The sequence below is a fragment of the Amblyomma americanum genome, chromosome 4 (genome assembly GCF_052857255.1).
Source record: "Amblyomma americanum isolate KBUSLIRL-KWMA chromosome 4, ASM5285725v1, whole genome shotgun sequence".
Lineage (NCBI taxonomy): Eukaryota > Metazoa > Arthropoda > Arachnida > Ixodida > Ixodidae > Amblyomma > Amblyomma americanum.
Window position 1 is genome coordinate 174,245,853 of NC_135500.1, and position 20,906 is coordinate 174,266,758.

Here is a 20,906-nt window from a genome sequence, read left to right on the forward strand (position 1 = left end):
CAGTCAGTCTTTATTCGGAGACTGCGAATGCTCCACAATGTTGATCTGGTAGTTTGCTTTAATAGACCCTGCATGTGACGTCAAAACGACTTATGAAGAAAATACCGCGGCGGCTGCGTTTTTATGGAGGAAAAACGCTAAGGCGCCCGTGCGCTGTGCGATGTCAGTGCACGTTAAAGGTCCCCAGGTGGTCGAAATTATTCCGGAGCCCTCCACTACGGCACCTATTCTTCCTTTATTCTTTCACTCCCTCCTATATCCCTTCCCTTACGGCGCGGATCAGGTGTCCAAAGATATATGAGACAGATACTGCGCCATTTCCTTTCCCCAAAAATCCAATTATTATTATTATTAAGTGCGAAAACAAAACGTTTTAATGCACCAGTTAATACCAAGCACATGTGCCTGCACACCTTGCACCTAATCAGGCGAGTGCTGAAAAAAAAAAGAAAAAATAAGGGCAAAATTCACTGGTCGCCGAGCGGGCAGTCCTGTAAAGTCGCTCTTTATTAGGATTATTCCGGTGTGTTATGAGCGGGGAAGGAAGCGCAGCTTGATGCCTGCCACCCGGCTGGGAAAAATGTCGACGCCTTCGATGTCCAGGTTGCTGCCTTCTTCAGGAAGAATGCGGAACCTCTGCAGCAGTGACGTTACGAACAGGAACACCGTAGCTTGGGCCAAGGGTTCACCGGGACACATCCTCTTTCCTGCTCGTGAGACAAAAGCTACTATTCATGTATGCAGTTTTGAAAGAGCCTACTGTAGTTTCAAGCATTTATCATCAAGCATTGTTCATCAAGCATTTATCATGGTGTGTTCAAGCTCTACCCAATTTATTTCTTTAAGTTCTGTTCCGATAGAATGAAAGTATCTATAATGCATAAACAAAAATAACTGCTTTGAATTCATTAGCTAGCAGAGCGAATTTGCTTTATCAAATCAGGCGTCTTCCAAGATAGGCTTGAGTATCGACTCCTTTTGTGGTTTCAAAGTCCGAACATAAATAATGATGAATTCACAAAACACGACAACGTGATTTTTGCGCCTTTGCGTACACTGCTGAGCTCTCTGTGCTCGTTACATAGCCTCAGGTGGCTTAAATTAATCCGCAACCCTCCATTGTGGTTTTGGAACGTCAATGCTTTGGAACGTCAAAAGCCACCAATCATCAATCGTCTGCCTATCCGCTTTTTTAAGTGATCAATACTGTCATCTATTTTTGATTTAGGTATTGATTATTCATTAATAATGAAGTATGAGAACCCGAATTTGTGTTGACCTTCACTTTGTACATGTAGCTCTAATAAAAAATGGAACAAGTCATCCGCATTCAAGCAATGATCGCTCCATAAGAATGAATGAAAAGCACACATTTTCTTTCGTTCCAAACAGTTTTCTTACGTATGGGTAATGTCCATGAGACATATTCATCCTGAGTGTAGAAGTAAGAGCAGAATTTGTTCTTATGTTAAATTGATTGTTTAGTTTGAGATCGGAGCAGCCTGTACTTTGTGCTATGCCGTAAACATTTAATACAGTCGAACCTCATTATAACGAAACAGTTTATAACGAAAAAGTGGATATAACGAAAGAATCCCAAATCCCCTTGGAAGGTCGCTCAGCACGGATTATAACGAGGCTACGGCTATAACGAAGTAATCGCCGGGCTCTTTTAACTCCGTTATAACGAGGTTCAACTGTAAGTGCTTTTGAATGTCCCGGGTGATTGCGCTTCTCAGAATAATAGTATGTATTAGCAACCAGTGCTACTTTTACTAAGCGCTCCCAGACAGCTTCAAATATAGAGAGAAAGAAAGAGCAGGCAGGTCAATTAGAAAAGCGTTCTTGTCGGCTTCCATGCATTGTGTGGAAAGGGGATGCAAAGGGGCAAGAGATGAAAGTGAGGAAGGAAGTAAAGTCAAGAAGATCAGTTATGAACGCATGTGTGGCATAGTCAGAATCTGTCGAGCAGTCGCGACGCCCCCCGGAACTGGAGCAGTGCTTGGGGAACATTCAGGTATAGGCGCCTTCACGTTGCTCAATCGTTTTTTTTTTTTTTTTGCCCGTGAAACACCCAGAACTGTGATAAAATTCAAGAGATTTCTGGTTGTGATTTTAAAACAATCGATGCGTTCAATGCTTTTCTTCGCCGAAGTGCGCGTGTCTGAAATGTGGTCCATATTACATACGCCCAAAGCGAATGCCAACCAGCGTACCGACTCCGAACGGGAATACGCCCGCAGGACGAACCAGCGGGGCCGAGCCGTCCGGCTTCAAGAACCTGGTGGGGTCGAACTTCTCGGGGTGCTCCCAGCGGTCGGGGTCCATGTGAGCCGCCCACATGTTCGCCAGCACGACGGTCCCCTTGGGCACGAAGTGGTCGCCCACGTAGGTGTCCTCGGATGCCCTGCATAGCGACAGGAAGCTCCGTCTGCGTGCTGCCAAGGTCTCGGTGGCGGCCAGGGCGCCACCGGAAACCTTCCCCAGGGCGCTACCTTCGGAAACAACACGTTTGCGCTCGACAAGCCCATCAGCCGTGTCCGTCTCTATGTTCCAAAGAAATGGACAACATCCGCATGTATTTGTTGCACGATGCTTGCGTGTTGGCATACGTTTCAAGTGAATGGGCTAAATATATTAAGCGGATCGCCATCATTAAGCGCATTTTGCAGCAGCTGGCAAAATGGAAAAATGCGACTAGTATTATTTGTCGCTATCGGTTCGGCTGACGGCTCCAGTGATCGTGGCTAGTCATTCGTGCTAAATAAAAACACGCATTCGTTCCGTCTCGGTGGATGAAAATCAAATGAAGGCCTAATTTGGGTACTGGTCAAAATTTGTACGGTCATTCCTTCTGTGACGTGAAACCACAGGCTCATATGAGGAGCTTAGAGAAATTTTCGAGTGGCCATGAAAGGAAAGAGAAAAGCACGTTTAAAGACAAAGCAAAGAAGATATGCAGGGATGAAAGCGCTGCTGCCCTGGAGCTCGATGGTGCTGAGCATGCACACGTCCACGGCGAGTTTTTTTTATTTGTACATTGGGGCAGCATGCCTTCTCAATTAAAGAAATAATATATAGGACGAGTTACTTAATACGCATGTGACATTAACTGGCGGGGAAGGAAAATGACTTAGCTGCACTCACGTCTTCAATAAACGTCTTCTGCAGGCATCTGCACCATGCGAGCAGAGGTAACAGCGCACAAGAGAAAGAAGCAGCGAATACACTATACGGTACCTTGTTGAAGTAAATATGCAAATGTACTGGCCTATAAATCTTCAGAGGCCAAAACAAAGCTTCAGATATACAAGTGGATGCGGCCCCAAACTGGGAAGGGCGACGCTGCTCTTGTCACAGTCCACAACCTCGAAGCGCTAGGAATGAGAGCATGTTGAGAGTGCCGCCGCGCAACCCGGTTGGTGGCCGTTTATTGCATGCTTTTTACGACGATGTACTATCGGTGACAAAAGTTTACGGAATGTCTAGAAAAGTTAGAGTTGTCACGCGGATTGAGCAGGCGTTCTTGTTGGCACTCACAATATTTTGTGAATATTTCAGGCTTTTTTTTTCAGGCCCCGCATCTCGCAAGCGTATATCGTTGATAGTATACATGTAATAACATTAGAGAGTTTTAGCAACCGAACGCGTATTATAGACATTTACAAAATCACTCCCTATGCTTTGTCATGATTCTCACTGTCGTGCTGTTTACATCTGCTGCAAGCACGGGAGAGGCTGCAGGGTGAGCTAACTTTCCAAAGAAAAAGTGGTTTTACTGGCGAGTACACGATGAAGAAGGGCTGTGCATAAAGCCGGTCGGGTCAACTCTGCGCATGCGCACTGACCAGGTTATTACGTGCCACCTCGCATGCGTTACAGGCGCCTTGCTTCTCCGGTGTATGTACCGGGTTGATCAAAGGTTCCCGGAAGCCGCTGCGGAGACTCAGTGGTTCGACTGCTGACCCGAAAGACGCGCGTTCGATTCTTGCCGCGGCGGTCGCATTTCGAAGGAAGCGAAATTCTGGAGGCCCGTGTACTGTGCGACGTCAGTGCACGTTAAACAACCCCAAGTGGTCGAAGTTATCCGAAGCTCTCCAATACGGCGTCCCTCATAGCCCGAGTCGCTTCGGGACGTTAAGCCCCATAAAACCAAACCGAAAGTTCCCGAGCCACAGTGTCTGCCTTTGAGCAGTGTATAGTGGGGCATTTAGACACCGCTGGAGCTCGGAATCTGTGCACGGAGAGGAGTCTCATTCTCACCCCTGATGACCTTGGTATTTTTATAGGGGAGGCCTTACACAGCCGACTGTACTGATGAAAACAGACCGTGCGGCCTGGGGATTTTTGATCTACCTTGTACATACATATACGCTGTTATCTGTTCGATTAGCTGAAACTTTCGAACCCTGGACAAGATTTCGGAAGACACGGCAGGACGCTGCACACGAAGCCGCTTACTCCCTGGGCAGTCCGAGGGGCGTAACCATCTTCCAGCGGTACATCTCCCAGACGGCGGCCATCGTGAGGGGCATGCCGGCACGGTCGTGCCAGGATGGCGGACGCTCCCGCCCCACGACGGCATCCAGTTCCCGCTGCAGCTGCGCCTGCAGTCCATCGGGATGCGCTGCCAGCTTGAGTAGATGCCAGCTGAGAGTCATCGTGGTGGTCACCGTGCCGGCCACCAGCATGTCAGAGGCGTTGCCCACCAAGTGGGACACTGCATGCCCGCGCGCCTTGACTTTGAACCGCGGAAAAGGGACTCTGAGAACATTCCTGTTCAGTGAACGCATTCAAAAGTAAGATTATCAAAGAGGAACAGTCTTTGTCGAAAGTTTATAACCCAGATGATTTGCTTCTGAGCCATACCGTCTGGATCACAATGCGTCCGCAGCGCTATCAAAGCTATCACATCCTATTATAAGGATAGGCATCGCCTCTACCCGGCCCCTGCAAAGGGACTGGGGAAAGCAAACGAACGCGTTCTACTCCGATTATTCACGAACACAATGCTGTGCCCGGCAGTACTAAAACACTTCGATCCCGCGTTCACTGGCAGGTGCAAACACTGTGGCAGGTAGCTGACACCTACCACATGGTTTGGGCTTGCCAGCGCAACTCAGCTCTCTCCCCACACCCCAACCCTACCAGAGAGGAATGGGAGGCGGCCCTGCTTGGCTGTTCGGACCTTCAGTCCCAAAAGGCTTTGGTCAAGAGGGCTAAGCTGGCGGCTTCGACCAATGGGGTCCCGGAATAAGGACTCCGCCCACTGCGGGGCTCTTTAAAGAGCCTCACCTCTTTAATGAAATAAAGGCTTTTCACCTCCACCACCACCGCAGCGCTCCAGATCTCCTAAGAGTAAGTAAGAATATATATCTGGTCCTGCCCCCTTCAGTGGGCAGGACTGCCACGAATGATATGCAGCAGCCCTAATACATAGCTACTACACAGCCCTAGGCTCTATACATTTGACAAACGCCGCACGTTCGCAAGCTTAATTGTTTGTCCTTGCTATTGAAAAAATTGAGTAAGTGAAAGTAAAATTAATGAATGACCAAAAGAAAAGGACAGTAACATATAAAAGAGCAAGTAAGAGACAGACGTACTTGTGATGTATTCATCGCCGTTTTCTCGATTGTCAATTTCCCTCAGGAAAGAGTCCACCAAGCTTCTTGGGCGCTCGCTTTCTGGCATCTTCCGATAGTGATTTATTTGCTCTCTGTGAAACAAGCGAAAATATACACGTTCACTTTTTGCTGCAAGCATGCTGGTCGCATTGCGTTGACTGACTGGAGTTAAACAGTCTACACAACGTTTTCATTTTATGCACAGTTGTGCTCCACCAAAGCTTCCGAAACGAAAGCTCTTTCGCAAGAATATACATGCGTGATTGCTGTGCGACATACAATCACTGCGTTATGAACACGCCAGCTTTTTAACAGAGTGCAGAATCAATGTTTACCAAGATTTCGACGTCTCAAACTGTAGAGGAGAAGGAGGAGGAGGAGGAGGAGGAAGAAAAGCTCTTATGGAATATGAAGTGTTGGTGCTTTCTTGCCTGAGTGGAGCCATCATGAGAAGAGAAGGGGCCTCTAGGGCCCCTTCTCTTACAAAAATGGTCTATATACAGTCTATAGACATCTTATAGACTCATTGCCTTCCTATAGATTTCTTTTTGTCTATTTATAGTCTATAGACTGCTTATAGACAAACGTCTACTAAAAGTGTATGACAATAAATCTATAGATTGCCTATAGACTGCCTATAGGATTTGTATTGCCTATAGACTGTTCTCTAGGGTTTGTCTATAGACAGTTTACAAAATTTATAGACAGAAGTCTATGGACAGTCTATAGACAGTCTAAAGAAGTTTTTGTAAGTGTTTGGTTCCGCGATCCTGCAGGCTCGCTTGAGCAGCCGTCGCTGTCTATGCTGGGGTTGGGGCTGGTCAGAGCAGCTTCCCAAGAAGAAAGTGTGAGGTTTTAGATGGGAGGTTGAGTGCGGGGGGGGGGGGGGGGTGTATGGTTGGGGCACTTCCAAGTGGAGTGGTACAGGGCTGGTTCGGCCCTGCGGGAAAGGCAGTACGAGGACATAGTGTCCGGTTGACGATATGTTTGAGGAAGAGGCATGGGGAAGAGTTTGTTTGCAGTTGCCGCTACCGGACGCTTTCATCCCCGTCCAGGTGGCGACGGAATGCGGTCGTAGTTGTCTCTCGTGTAGCCCCCTAAGTTTACTTTCCCGCGAAGCACCGTGCAGCGGCTGTCTCACCTCGAGGCTGAACGCATTCCCTTGTCAGTTACATTAACTGGCAAGAGAGGACGCCAGCATCGCTGCGGGGGAGACTGCCAAAGCCCGCGCGCGGGAGAGGGGGCTTCGGCGGGGATCGTCGGCGCGGGCGGACGGGTCGCTCGCGGCTCCGCCCTTCGCCGGCGGGGCGAGGAAGCGACGGGGAGACAGGCTCCCGTACTCGTCCTGTCCGGCCTTCGGAGTATATATCCTTTGCCCTAGCGCGGGCGAACATTCGCTCGGAACCTTGCTGGTGGGTAGGACGACGTTGATTCATTAGCGTACCGTGTTGCTAGCTGGCGTTATTGTTTCTGTAGCAATAAATGCCTGTTTGTGTCAGCCAATGTGTCGTTCCTTTGTTCCCTCAGAGCAAGGCCCGCCGTGGTCGGCGAGCGCTCGGTAGCGTACGCGATCACGAGGTGGGGTCCGGGCGGCTTTGAACCGTGTCAGCCGCGATTAAGTGGGGAGAACGTACTTATCTCCCAATTCAAACCCCACAACACACACACACACACACACACACACACACACACACACACACACACACACACACACACACACACACACACACACACACACACACACACACACACACACACACACACACACACACACACACACACACACACACACACACACGCACGCACGCACGCACGCACGCACACACACAAGACAGGGTAAGGGACGAGCGCAAACTTACAACTGATTCTATTCAACGGGCACATCACATATTTGAAGGAAAAAAAGTGCACTTTGATAATGCGCAGCAAAAGGGTACAGCATGTGACAATCAGTAGCACACCAAGGCCAGAACTTACATCGTCTTTTCGAGGAAGGCTACCTCTCTATTGAACAGTACAATCGGAGAATCACTGATACATGCATCTCCTCTTTTCTTTATGAAATAGGCTTCCATAACTTCACATGCGATTGAATCGCGACTCTTGACCAGAACTCTAATCCCGTTCAGCCGTGGCCGACAGTCACTGCAGGACAGGCAATGCTTCGCAAAATTAGATCCCTCCCCCGTTGTTAGCGATAACCCATGTTCCCGTGCGCGATAGTTCAAGCAGCGTCCAGTCTGGCCTACGTGCGTTTTTCCACAACTCCGACGGCGCATCCCGCAAAGGGCCTAGCGTGCTTCTTTTCACGACCACTTTTCTTTGTTCCTTGATTGGTGATGCGGGGGCATAGCTTTGCCAGACTGGACGGTGCTTTAAACACCATTGGCACATTGTACTTTCCCGCCCCCTTCTTCAGGTTGTGTGATACTTTGTGCACGTACGGCATGACCACTGGTTTTGCTTTGCTTTCAGCCCTTTGCCGCGCTTTCCCTTTCATCTTTTGCAGTAGCGTCTCAGCCACAGCCGCCACGATCACACAAGGGAACCCGGCAAACAAAAGCCTGCCAACCTGATCATTAAAACTTTCCTGCATTCTGTGAGGACACGATTTCATGAGGGTAGACTCTGGACACAGAGCAGCAATCCATTTTTAACAGTCTTTGAGTGCTTCGAACTATAGAGTAACAGATCTTTTTTGGGCTCTGGGGCGGTACAACAAGCACACACCACCGTTCGAAAAGATCACGTGGATGCTGTTGAAATTCAGGTAACAGCATCCCACCGCTGCCACCAGTTGTTGGGATTCAGGTAGCGTGACTGGGCCGGAGAAGAGACGACGACGATCGGAGGAAGAAAACTTGGAAAACTTTATACAAAGACTGTTTACATAATGTACAAGTAGGGCAAATGAGAGTGTTTCTCAGTAAAGAGACCATCTTAGCAGTCGGGAGTCTCTGGTATCTCTCGAGAGGGGCGGGGGGGGGGGGGGGGGGGGCTCTCCTCTGGTACCAAACCAGCAGCTCCTTAAATACTCTTCGTATTCTCCAGATCCCTAGCTGGGGAATACAGTTCGAAGAATGATGTCCAATCACACGATGGCATTGATGGTATCACCCACGGCAGGACGGTCCTGATGTTCCCTCGCAGCTCGTTCGAGGGAAAGGAAACAGGACCCGGTCACGTTGTCGCCCACGCGGCCTCCAGGTGGGCGCGCACGTGTGTCCGGACCGCGCCCATGTTGACCCGGAAGGCGCCTGCGTGACACAGGAATGCATGCTGTCTCCCAGCAGGGGTTGAAAAATCTTGTACTGATGACCGGAACGCGGAACCTCTGTCGCAGGTGCGGCACTCGGGCAATTGTTCAACCCCAGCGTGACTGAAGAGGGCAACACTGATCTTGTACTTCGTCGCATGATGACCGGAACGAATACTTGGGGAGGCTATGGTCGTCGCTGCTTCTGGCATTCCTGTTCGAACACGTGGGGACGCTATTATCGTCGCTGCTTCCGGCATCCCTGCAGCCACGTCTCCCCCAGAGGGCTCACCCACCCTCACGGGGGTCCCCAGGGAATCCTCCCCCTCTCCAAGTTCGCCGAACTCAACAGCAGGAAGGAAGCGCGAGCACAACAATGCCTAAAAACTGCAGGCAGTCCCCCGATGGCATTTCATTAGTAAAAAGTTAGACCTTTACCATGTTGCCTGAACTGAAATAAAACTTCATTCACCTTATCCTGGATCGTCATAGCGTGGTGGTTGCTCAAAAGGACTAAAAAATCATCCACGTAACTAAAAACTTTTAAAACCTTCCTGCCACTAGGGCATGTTGTCAGTGACTAGTCAATACGGGATGAAAAGATGTTGGTTAGCACAGGTGCTACACATGAACCAGTGCATATGCCACGGCGTTGCAGATAAGGATCTTTGTCAAATGAATAAAAGTCGTGCTAAGGTAAAACTCCAGAAGTGTCATAAAATCATCTAGGGACATGCCTGCGGAATTCTGGAGCGACACTTCTCCGTGTTATTCCACACATGCCCTTACCGATGCGAACAATTCCGCGTGCTGTACGGGGTAGAAAAGGTCTTCTACATCCACAGAAAACGCGAACCCAATTGAATTGTTGTGCCCCAGATACTCTGTGGCATTTTTGAACTCCTTGTGCCGAAAGGGTCGTTTACACTCTGTTTGTTCAAATGCTTAAGAAGGAACAGGCTAACCTGGATCTGCCAGGAGCCCTTTTCAATAACAATCCCCAGCCTATTACGAACGAGGGCAATGCTACAGTCAAAATATGCATTAGTGCAATAGGACTGCATCTGGGCTATGAATGTGCTATGAAGTTATAGGTATAGTTGCTAAAAGACGCTACACTTCTCCGCTAACGCGTTGCAACTCGAAGTCACTATGTTGACTCTAAGACCATCAACTTATAGGTATAGAAAAATTACTATTTGCTTGGTTTGGTCAAATACGCCGTTCTCAAGCATTTCGCCCCAGAAAGGCCAAGTACCCGGCCGGAGGAGGACTTGTACCCATTAGAAGATCGGTGGGTACCAGGCGGCGCTGGGTGCACGCCGCAGGAAATGAGACTGGTGGCGCCTACGTATGAGCCATAACCTCCGAAATCGAACATCAAGCAGGCTTTTCCTGAATTTGCCTCAGTCCTACCGCGTCGTCCAGTCTTAGAGGCCCTGTACAAGTTTTATGAACGGCATCACACAAATGGACCGCGTCGTGGCGCTGAACCCTTCGAATTCGTCATATATTTTTCGCGGAAGGATGGTGCATGAGTGTCGGTGTGAGCCGTTTTTGGAACGTTAGTCGAAGAGAAATACGATGGGCATTATTCGAAAACAATCCGAAAAGTTCAGAACATATTTGATTCCTTTCGAATAATTTTAAAAATGCACTATTTGATATTTTCGAATAATCGATTAGCAGAATATTCGATTCGAGTTTAGAAATTTTCGATTATTCGCATGCCTCTACCAGCATCCTGTTGTGAATGTCGGAACGCACCTGTTTACAACCCAAAGGCAGAGTTTGGACAAGTGGAAGTGTACGGATATAAAATATTGATCTCCCGAGCAAGCAACTGCTAGCGAAGGTCATTCTCATATCTTTGTGACATGGGATGATGGTCATGTGGTCATTAAAGCTTCCAGAATAGCAGGCTACGAAATTCCAACAGTTGTAAGCAGTGCATTACACCGTACGCATCTTCTGGCGATGTTGGCGATAGCACATGAAATTGAAGCCAGTTGGTTTCTTCGCAGAGTTTGAAAAACGAATGCTATATGTATACTTAGCTCTTCACTACTCTCTGTAAACGTCCGCCGTATCTCGCCAGGAAGCAAACATAGAGACGGGGTGCTTCCCACAGAACACGGCAGCGTGACCGTCTCCCTGGTCTGGAGGAAGCTCCTGGCATTCGTACGACGCTTGGCAGCGCTCTAGAGCGACAGAAATATTTACCAATGCCGCCGTGGCCACTGTGGAGCCACAAGGCAGTAGAGAGGCCACGAGAAAAATTGCATTGTAAAAACTACTATATAAAGAACGTTTTAAAATTCGATCCGGTTAAACTGAGCCGTTGCGGTTTTTGCTCAGTATCACAGCCCCCCCCCCCCCCCCCCCCACAACCCCAATTCTCTTTTATTTTTTTTATTTTTTTACAGGCTACCATATATACCGCGTAACGAAGGTTGACTGAGGCAAAGCTTGCTCGGGAAAGCGAGAAGTCGTTACGAGCTCTATATTTGCGAGGCCATGTATCTATAGGTACAAGCTTCAGGAACAGATTCAAAATGGAGAACTGCGTTGAATAAGTCGCCCTCTCAAGGTCTAAGTATTTCAGATATGGGCGGTCCAATGTATTATGGGTCCGCATAACGATACCAATAATCTTCCTATGTATATAACGCTCAACTCGCCTCTCTGTGGTACTTTCACGTGCTTAGACCTCCTTCCAAACTCCTGATTTTCTTTAGTTGGCTTTTTGCATTGATTTTGGGCTACCTTGCACAATGTTGTGCTACATGAAATAAATTCTTTTAAGTGTGGAAAGCCTGCGCACGTGCTGCAGTTCTCACTGCAGGAGTTTTAGCTGTTTAGGATTTTTAGTTGTAGTTTTGGCCTAGCATGATCTATAGACCAGATTCATTTACCCTCGCACGCAGGCTGCGGGAGCGCTCCTACTCTCGACACCAGTCGCCATCTGTCGGCGCGCGCGGCACATTGGACTGCGGCCGGGTCGCTCGCGTAGAATGCGTGTTTACGTGTACTTCGCTTCCGTTGCTGATGCGCTCTATGACCTAACGTATGTGGGTGTGTGCTGTGCATCACTATTCACATTTTCCGAGGCCGTTCTACGGTTATCTGACACACACTGTTACACACTGTTACACATTGTTACACACATATGCGAGGGTAGTCGACCAGGTACGGTGTGGATTGAAAACCGGTACTTACAAGCACATTTATGCGCTGGCGTGCCTTTTGTTGCCGTTTTTTTACGCACGCTACCATCTATGATAATTTTATGCATCAGAATGTATATTTATTGATTTGACTGGATGGTGCAGTGATGTGCAAGCGGTAACCGAATCGGCCAGCTGCTGATCGAACGTTGTCGAGGCGAATCGCGTGTTTTCAATCACCAGTACGTCTTAGACATCCGTGCGCTGAGCTGGCTATTGTTCCCGTTAAACAAATTTTGTGCATGGGGATGTAAGCGCGACCGCCAACAATTTAAGTTTCTATTTCCGTATGTATCTCAGAGGGGTCCGCGGGGTGAATGGCTGACCGTAGTATCTCTCTGCTGTTGGTACCTACCCGAATCACAGCAATATATACACGATTTTATTACATTCTATGACACGTGGCCAAATGGCTACGCGACGCTGTCACACGCGCCGAGAGCTTCCAAAGAAAATAAACACGACTTCGGTCAGCAGAATTCGTGAAAGCTAGCCTCTCTGCTGATATTGATTCAATCTTGGATAAATTAAGCGAGAATACGCTTTTGTGCGCCAGACAGCATAAATCATGACAAAATTTGCTTTAAGGGCGCATTGGAATTGAAATTGCACGCTAGCTGTGCACATAATGCTTGATACTGACAAAAAGTTTTCTCTGTGATGGAGCACCAAGACGGTAGCGATATAAGCGCGAGCGCGTGCTAATCGCCGGCACAATTAACGTGAGGGCCGAACTATATGTCATGATTAACGCATCAGTTTTATCCCTTTGATAAAGCAAAGAGCTCCTGCAACACAACCACGCTGTGGAAGTATGCTGTACAACGCTTTTTTAACGCCTGAAGGGAAGTAAATCACGGCTATATGCAGGTGTGGCCGCGGAGCTGCCGCAGCCCCGCAGTCCCCAAAGAAACGCCTGCACCGCGGCGCGCCAGTCGGTGGAAAATGGCCGCGCCCGAGAGCGGCTCTGGATTCTGGTCGATAGGAACCGTACGGAAGGCTCAATTTGCGTCGCGCATGCGTCGATGACCTCAAGAGATCACTTTCTGCCAATGCCTAGGCGCAGTGGAACGGGAAATACGTAATGATGAAACTACCCACTCCTTTGTTTAAAGCGAAAGAAAACGGCGGCACCTCATGTACTGGCTGACGCCCTCGGCGAGGCGCGTGACTTCCGAGCTCCGCATCTTGGGGAACACGCACTGCGAAGCACGCCTCAGCCAGGCGGGCAGCCACTCGATGGAGAAGTCGACGCCGGACTCGAGGAAGCCGGCAACGAGCTTGTCCAGCCTGCGCCGCTTCGGGTCATCCAGGTCGTAGCGCCTCCCCAGCAGGTAGGAGACGATGTTGTTCACCAGGCTGCCAAGCAGGTACTCGCGGATCGACACGGGCTTGCCTCCGGCCTCGGCGATCTTGTCCGCCAGGTGCTGCGCCTCCTCCTGCACAGGAACAGTTGCCCGATAAAAAATCGGCTCCTGGTTGACCCAACGAAGACATACAATTACATAGTACTGCTAGAAACGAACGATTCTCTTTAAGGCTTTCTTCCGGGTTATAGCAGCTTAACTATCCTGTGTTAAAAGGTTAAAAGAGCACTCTCAAGCTCGCGTTAAATTGTTTAAATAGACGAGGTGCTCGCTCGATGTGCTCACCTGAATCCGGGCGTGCATCGGTTCCTTTCCGTACCCCAGGTCGGCCAGTATCTGCACGCACAGGCGCCTGTTCTCCTTCCAAGCCTGGCCGCTGAGAGCCACGATTCCTGCGGCAGTGACCGACCCGCACCTCACGTTCATGTCACGAGTATAGCAGCAACGCTTTGAACATCGGGCGCACGTGCAGAACAAGTGCAGTGCAGTTGCAGGGTAGAAACGGTGCACAAATGCTTTGCTACTGTCTATAATGTAAATCAGAGAGAGAGAGAGAAAGAGGAAAGGCAGTGAGGTTAACCAGAAGGAGGTTCCGGCTGGCTACCCTGCACGGGAGGGGGGGGGGGGGGGGCTAAAAGGATAAGAGGAAAGCGCTGGTCCTGTTGTTTTCTTCACTTGTCCCCGTCTTTTTCGCTGTATGTATCATCAACTCGCCCATCTTGCCCTTGTGATAAGAGGAAGTTGGGAAATGCGGTCCGTAGCAAGCACAGCAAAACTTTTTTCTGAAGGCACTGTATAGTGACATGGCTTTGCATTACACCAGCTTGGCTGATTGATCTTTTGCAGCGAAACTGGAAATGATGGAAACGATCACAACAACAAAATCAAGGAGAAAAAGATTTAAAGTTAAGCTTCACTTGTAAACTAAATGACTTAATACAGAGCATTTCCTATAGAGCTAACAAACAGTTCTATATACGAGCAAAACAAGAACACACACATCTCATAATCTGTTAAATAGAGAGAGGCATGAAACCCACGTGCTCACCATTACTCTTGTTTTGAATTGTCCAGTGCGAAGAGCGATTCTGCATCTCTTTCTTGCACATGTACTTCTGGATGGATTGCTCGTCGACCAAGACTACGACGTTGGCGGCGGCCATCTTTAACCTGAACAATGGCAAAGCTAGAAGCGATGTTCAGCGACAAAGCAGAAAACGAAAGCGCCAGCATAAACAGACCTCTCGCCAAGTAGCAAAGGGATTTATGGACTAGTATACATGTATATCTGTTTCTATCATAGGCACAACGCTGTGAATGGGATGCATTGAAGGGCGTCATTCTCTTTGTAATGGTGCAGCTACAAAATAAGGTCTCGGTGCGGGGGAGGACGTTACGTCGGGAGGCTCAACATTGGCAGTGTCAAGTGGATCTTGCATTAGCGCGAAAGCAAAGCCAACAACTTAAAGCCTCTAAAAGCTCATGTCAAGCCTGCGCTCCGAGCGCTCCGAGCCTGCGTCGCTGACGGCTAAGTCGTACCACAGTGCTAACGTAAGCTGCCGAAGAACACAGGCCAGGGGGGGGGGGGGGGGGGGGGGCTATTACGAGGCAGGGCTTCTAAAATCTTGCACTTCTGGGCAGCTGCGCCTTTGGCGATGCAGCTACTGTTTACAGGTTCGACATGTGTCTTGGACAATAGTTAGAAATGGGGATCTGCCAAGCTGTATCCTGCCTACATCGTTGCCAGGGTGTGACCGAAAGTCTCGGGAATGCCTCACCGTAGCAAAACGCCGGCGGAGACGACCGGCATTGTCCAGAAAAATCTCGATTGGCTGGCGGGCAGTAACGTCACTATACCAGGTTAGTCTGTGTGAAGCTTCCACCTGCCAACCACGGCAGGTATGGGAACAGATCGGGAAGAGCAGTCCGAGTCTCGCAATCCCCACCAGTCACTTCCGACAATAGCATCAACAGCAACAGTGCCGCTTTCTACGGCGACCGCTATTAGTGCCTCATCCCCTGAGATAGTAGTCTCGTCGTTATCGGTGTCCGCAGAGGAGAGCGCGAGAAAAGGTGCGCGTTAAGTGGAGAAAGTAACAAGGCGGGGAGAAGAGCACGGCCTATTGCTCAGTGACAGGCATACTGGCGAGTGCAAGATAATATTTTGCCGAATTAATGGCCCGACGAGCCATCAAAGCTAGTCGCTTGTGTCGGTAGCCGGTGAACCAAATACAAATGACGTTATGCGCGGCTACAGTTAGATCTTGGTAGCTCCCGCATTCGCCAGTGTAGTCTTCTGCGCCTTCTTGTTGTTGGTCTCGACTATCGTGTCCAGTGGCGACGAGCAGTGGACTCGATTGTTTCCTCTTTATAGAATCGCGTCTCAATGTTATCCGCAGAATCACAGGCCAGCAATAGGAAAATCATCCTTCCTTGATGGTCAGACTCCACGAATTGCTGGTGGTGAGCCGCATAATGTACCAACTACTTTTAATTTGCGCACCTGAATCAGAGTATGATCTGCTAGAAGCTTAGCACTTAAAGTGCCTACGGCTAGCGCTTGGAGTACCCAGGGCAGCTCCGAATAATCAAGTTCTTCATGAGTCTGTCGAAACCTCTAAGCTTTTGGCTAAGGTTATTGATGAAACTGGGCTGCCTCAAAGAGACTGTAGCCGGGCGAGCTCTTCTACAGCGGCTTCGAAAGAGGTCAGAGCCCCGGGCTTACTTGGCACTTAACACTCTAAGTTCCCTAGCTTTTAACTTGAGGAAATGGAGGCAGCGGTTGAACCCGCTTTGGGGATTTGAGAGACTATAGACTGTACTTTGATCATTCCTAGCGTTCGCACTGAGCGCAGTATTAATTTGACGGAAACTCGTTCGTTCGTACTCGAGCATCTTGAAGGAGGATTTGAACCCCGCTGCCACATCTGTGCGCATGCGCCGTGTCAAGTGGGACGAAGATGAAGAAGGAACGCCCAGCTAAACGGAGCGAGGTCAACAACAACAACAAACGGAGCGGGACGAAGATGAAGAAGGCAAGCCCAGCTAAACGGAGCGAGGTCAACAACAACAACAACAAACGGAGCGGCGAAAGACTGACTTTGCAATTCAACTGAGCGAGTTCCACTCGGCCAGCTGTAGATATCGCGTCACTCCAGGTTTAACCAGAGCTAAACCACCGCCAATTTTTAAATGCAATTTTCTCCCCGCTAAATGACTTTTGTAGCCGGACAAAAGGGTAAAATAGCCAGAGACAAGTAATCGAGCTTCACTAGGAACAATAACTCGATGGAGTTGCTCTCATCATCGTCATCATCGTCGTCATCAGCCTGACTACACCCACTGCAGGGCAAAGGCCTTTCCCATGCCTCTCCAATTAACCCTGTCTTTCGCCAGCCGCATCCACCCTATGCCTGCAAACTTCTTAATCTCAACCGCCACCTAACCTTCTGCCGCCCCTGCTACGCTTACTTTCTCTTGGAATCCACTCCGTTACCCTTAAGGACCAACGGTTATCTTGCCTTCGCATTACATGCCTTGCCGAAGCCTATTTCTTCCTCTTGATTTCGACTAGGATGTCATTAACTCGCGTTTGTTCTCTCACCCACTCTGCCCGCTTCCGGTCTCTTAATGTTACACCTGTCATTTTTCTTTCCATGGCTCAAAATTGTCACACTAGTACTACTCCCCGCTCTATATCTACCGTTAAAATTTATCAGTACAGATATAGAAGATCTTTTTTCTTATTCATCACGTTTCTCGATTTCCTGGGGTCCGCGACGACCTCTCTTCGGCGTGAAATTTTCCGAGGAATTCAAGATGGCTGCCCCCATAGTAAATCGATATAGCAACCCAACTGGTGATTGATTGGCGACGTCATTAGTATATCGAATTGGTGATTTATTGGTGAGGCCACTGATTTTGTGACGTCGCGTGACTATATTTAATCGCTTATAACTTAGTAAGTTATGAAGTCATCTTAAAACGAATTATATTTTTGGAATCCTCTAGATGAGTAGAACACGTTAGATAGCAACATTATCTAATGAAATTACTATTTAGATATGAATAGGCTTAAATTTAATTGCTTATAATTAATTAACCGATTACGTCATGATCAAACTAATGGCATATTCGTTACAGGCTCGATGGCTAGAATATGATGGATACCAGTATTGCCGAATTAGGTTAACATTTAGTTATAGTTGGGTTTAACATGGCGGCCGTGACGTCAGCACTCGGCAGCTCACAAGGGGATAGGCGCCCATTCGCCGCTGAGGTATGAAAAAGTAGTCTAATCACGTGGTAATACATCGTATGGACGATAGATTTCGCTACCAAACAGCTAAGGCTTGTCACTTCAACGTCCTCCAGACGGTGACGGCATAATTTTTTTCCTGTTTACACTATTTTAGCTAAAGTTTCACAAATAATGTGCTTATCGAAAATGTATACAGTTAAAACGGGAATATCTTCCCATCGTTCCGATGTATCAGGCAATAATGACTGATATATAGAGAAAATGCTTTGCATATTCGAATGTCCACGTAATGAGATGCTTGCTCATTCTGCCAAGGATGGCTTATGTGGATAGAGCTGCGCAACACTTTAAACCAGCGTGAGGTTCTTAAAGTACGAATTTAGATCCTGTATAAACATTTTTTTTTCTAACGGTTTGAGCGCATAACAGTGGGCACACTGCTATCAGACACGCATACCGTGCTTCCCGCGGTCCCCGTGTAATAATCGGCTGGTGCATACTTCCTTTGGCCGTTTTGACCCGCATATTCCAGCTGTTGTGTGCAAGAAATTCCAATTCTGAAGATACAATATTTTTTTTTTTGTAGTGACTTTCACTGCAAGCTCTAGCATTGATTACACTGGAAAGACGAACCGCGTAGAATAGAGCATAAAAAACACCAGTCATAGTCCCTCGCAAAGGCTGCACTGGAAGCGTCGCACCGTGGTAAGTTGAAAGAGGAAGCAAGCACGAAGTCTGTCACCGGACCATGGCCGAACAACTCAATCTCCTCCTGTACCTGATGTACTTATTACATATGTGCTTAGTACATTGTTAAATAAAAGTATTCTGGCCTAATAAACAGCCCACCATCACAGTGACGTGCCTCTGGTAATGCGCATTGTTTTATGGTCGGTAATCCTGCGAGGATGCACGAAAATTGCGTTTTCGAGGCCCTCCTCAATCGCAATGTAAACGGCGTAAAGTTTCCAGCAGACAGCTGTCCTTGCAGAAAGAACAGAGGAACAGCTGAAGTAGTCAAGCAGAAAAATGAACACGAACAAACATAACCGAAAGTTTTGGCATACCAGAGCACAGGCCCGTACTGCTTGGCCCAGCGGATGCAGTCCCGGAAGTAGAATCCACGCTTCACCGCGAGTAGGTTTCCGAGAAGCGGAAGACCGGGTGGGCCGGGAGGAAGTCTTCTGCGGCCTCTGCTTCCGCATCGCAGGTACGTCAGCAACGCCGACGCTAGCACGATCGCGAGAGTTGTCAGCAGCAGAGGCTCCACCTGCCTCGTCGTCGTAAGCCAGTCCTGTGAAACGGAATGCGGACGGAGCGGAGTCATGTCCAGCTTTTCTCGAGCAAAAATTACGAAAATTGGAAAATTGTAGGACACTGTAATAGAAATATTGAAGGTAACGGTCCATTATTCTGATATGTATCAAAACCTTTGCTTTAAAGGGTTTCCATCGATCGCATGGAAAAGTTGAGACTGCCATAAAAAACCAATGAGGAATGCATTTGACGATAGCAAAAACGTGAATAGAAAAAGAAATACAAGGTTGCCGTCGGGTGATCTGCGGATATATTGATTGGTATAGCGAAATCTTACATTATATGAGAAAATTGCGTTCATAAACGATTTCCCGCTCAAAAATGCTTTTGTCCACAATTGCTGTGTATGTCGGATAATTCTGGTTTAATTAGCGGAATTGGAGTAGCGCTATGCGTTCTAAACTACAAAAGTTAAGCAAGGCTTTACTACACAGCAGTCTCTTTTCAGTTAGGCAACGTTTTATGTGCCGCGAGAACAAATGCTCTTGACCTGGTACCTAAATAATTTTTTGTTGATATTTTTTTCCCCTGCGAAGTTTCTAGCTCCTCGCGAAAACTAATCCAGCGTTCGGAGACTGTGGAGGCTTGATATTTATGCAACGAAGAAGGATAGAGTACGCCAAGCTTGCTGTTTGTACACCACCACTATCTGCCACGGCAACAATCAGAGATTGCCTTTTTACGTAGTCTTTTTAGGTGTGCAGTGCTTAACAAACAATGGACTGCACAACTGTCGCTGATGCTCAGCAACTCTCGCACACACTGGTACGTTCACGGCACATCGTAAGCACTAATATCGCACCTGTATTTTTCTGGCCAAGCACAATGGTTGTCATTTGAAGCGTTGACAACAAGCTGAAAAAACAACAACTTTACAGTCGTTCACAAGGCCTGCATCCACGGGCGAGTCATCCTGTCAACCCCGCAACGTCTACCTTCACACGGTCATGAACTTGAACTGTGACATTAAGGAATCTGCTGATTTCCGGGTGCCGTGGAGATCCCTCTCACTTGTACATTCGTATTCGAGTACTGTAGTTCTAAAGTGTCGTTCACAGAATAACACATGAACGCCAGTTTCTCTCTTGCATTCAGTAGCAGGTGTTGTAGAAGTGACCCTGTGCCATTGGCATGAATAATGGTCACATTATGCCAGAAGAGTATCCAGTCTTTGTAAATTCCAGGGAAGTTTGGTTAGCACGCTCAGCACGCCGATGCATACCTCCACAAAAAACTTGGTGGACGCAGTGGTGTCCGGTTGCCTGAAAATGTGTCACACTAACATCTGCAATATGTACACGTTTCTAGCTATGATTAGTGCACGTTTCTTAAAATAATAATTCCAACACTACCCATATATATATATATATATATATATATATATATATATATATATATGCCCCACAAAACACTACTTGTACTTTTCCTCTACTGTTGTGTCCGTATACTGTGCCACAGGCGTTTGAGAACATTGCAAAGAAACCCTTGACTATATTTGCGAACTAGAAGTAAACCGGGGTAAACTCCAGTTAGCACATTGCGGCATGCTAAAACTTAGCTATAACCGAACCACACACTAGAACTCACCATGCTGAATGATGACATGAGAAACCAGTGCGCTTGGTGTCCTGATTTTCGTGCTCGTTAGACGACTTTTACCACGCGTCGTGTTCCGGTCTTTTTCGCTTTAACCGCGGTGCAGCTCTGGCGGTCACCGGGCCGGCTTCACCGCCGCATGTCTGGCCTGTCGATCACAACCGCTGCATGGCGTCGCTGTCAGTTGACGCACAGCAGGGCATGTGTTACAACGTCGGCTGCTTGTTTCCATGTCGCCCGAGGTCTGCTGTTGCG

General features: G+C 48.2%; 1 protein-coding gene across 1 annotated transcript; it reads right to left on the reverse strand.

Annotated features, from left to right (window-relative positions):
- Positions 1 to 453: 453 nt before the first annotated feature.
- LOC144130450 (cytochrome P450 2J4-like) lies at positions 454 to 20,808 on the reverse strand. The gene is made up of 9 exons (XM_077664368.1): positions 20,643 to 20,808; positions 18,806 to 19,032; positions 14,526 to 14,647; positions 13,763 to 13,869; positions 13,245 to 13,549; positions 5,607 to 5,719; positions 4,462 to 4,720; positions 2,217 to 2,407; positions 454 to 707 (listed from the first exon to the last, which is right to left on the reverse strand). The coding sequence occupies exons 1-9, from the start codon at positions 20,658 to 20,660 to the stop codon at positions 529 to 531; spliced, it is 1,521 nt and encodes a 506-aa protein (XP_077520494.1). The 5' UTR covers positions 20,661 to 20,808; the 3' UTR covers positions 454 to 528.
- Between the last annotated feature and the right edge of the window lie 98 nt (positions 20,809 to 20,906).

Bases quoted from the DNA above. Each gene is read 5' to 3' on its own strand.
- LOC144130450 (XM_077664368.1), bottom strand. The intron at 4,721-5,606 runs GTACGTCTGTCT...GCGGGCATGCAG, and splicing joins CGGCGATGAATACATCACAA to TGTCCCACTTGGTGGGCAAC. The intron at 708-2,216 runs GTACGCTGGTTG...TCTCACGAGCAG, and splicing joins CGTATTCCCGTTCGGAGTCG to GAAAGAGGATGTGTCCCGGT.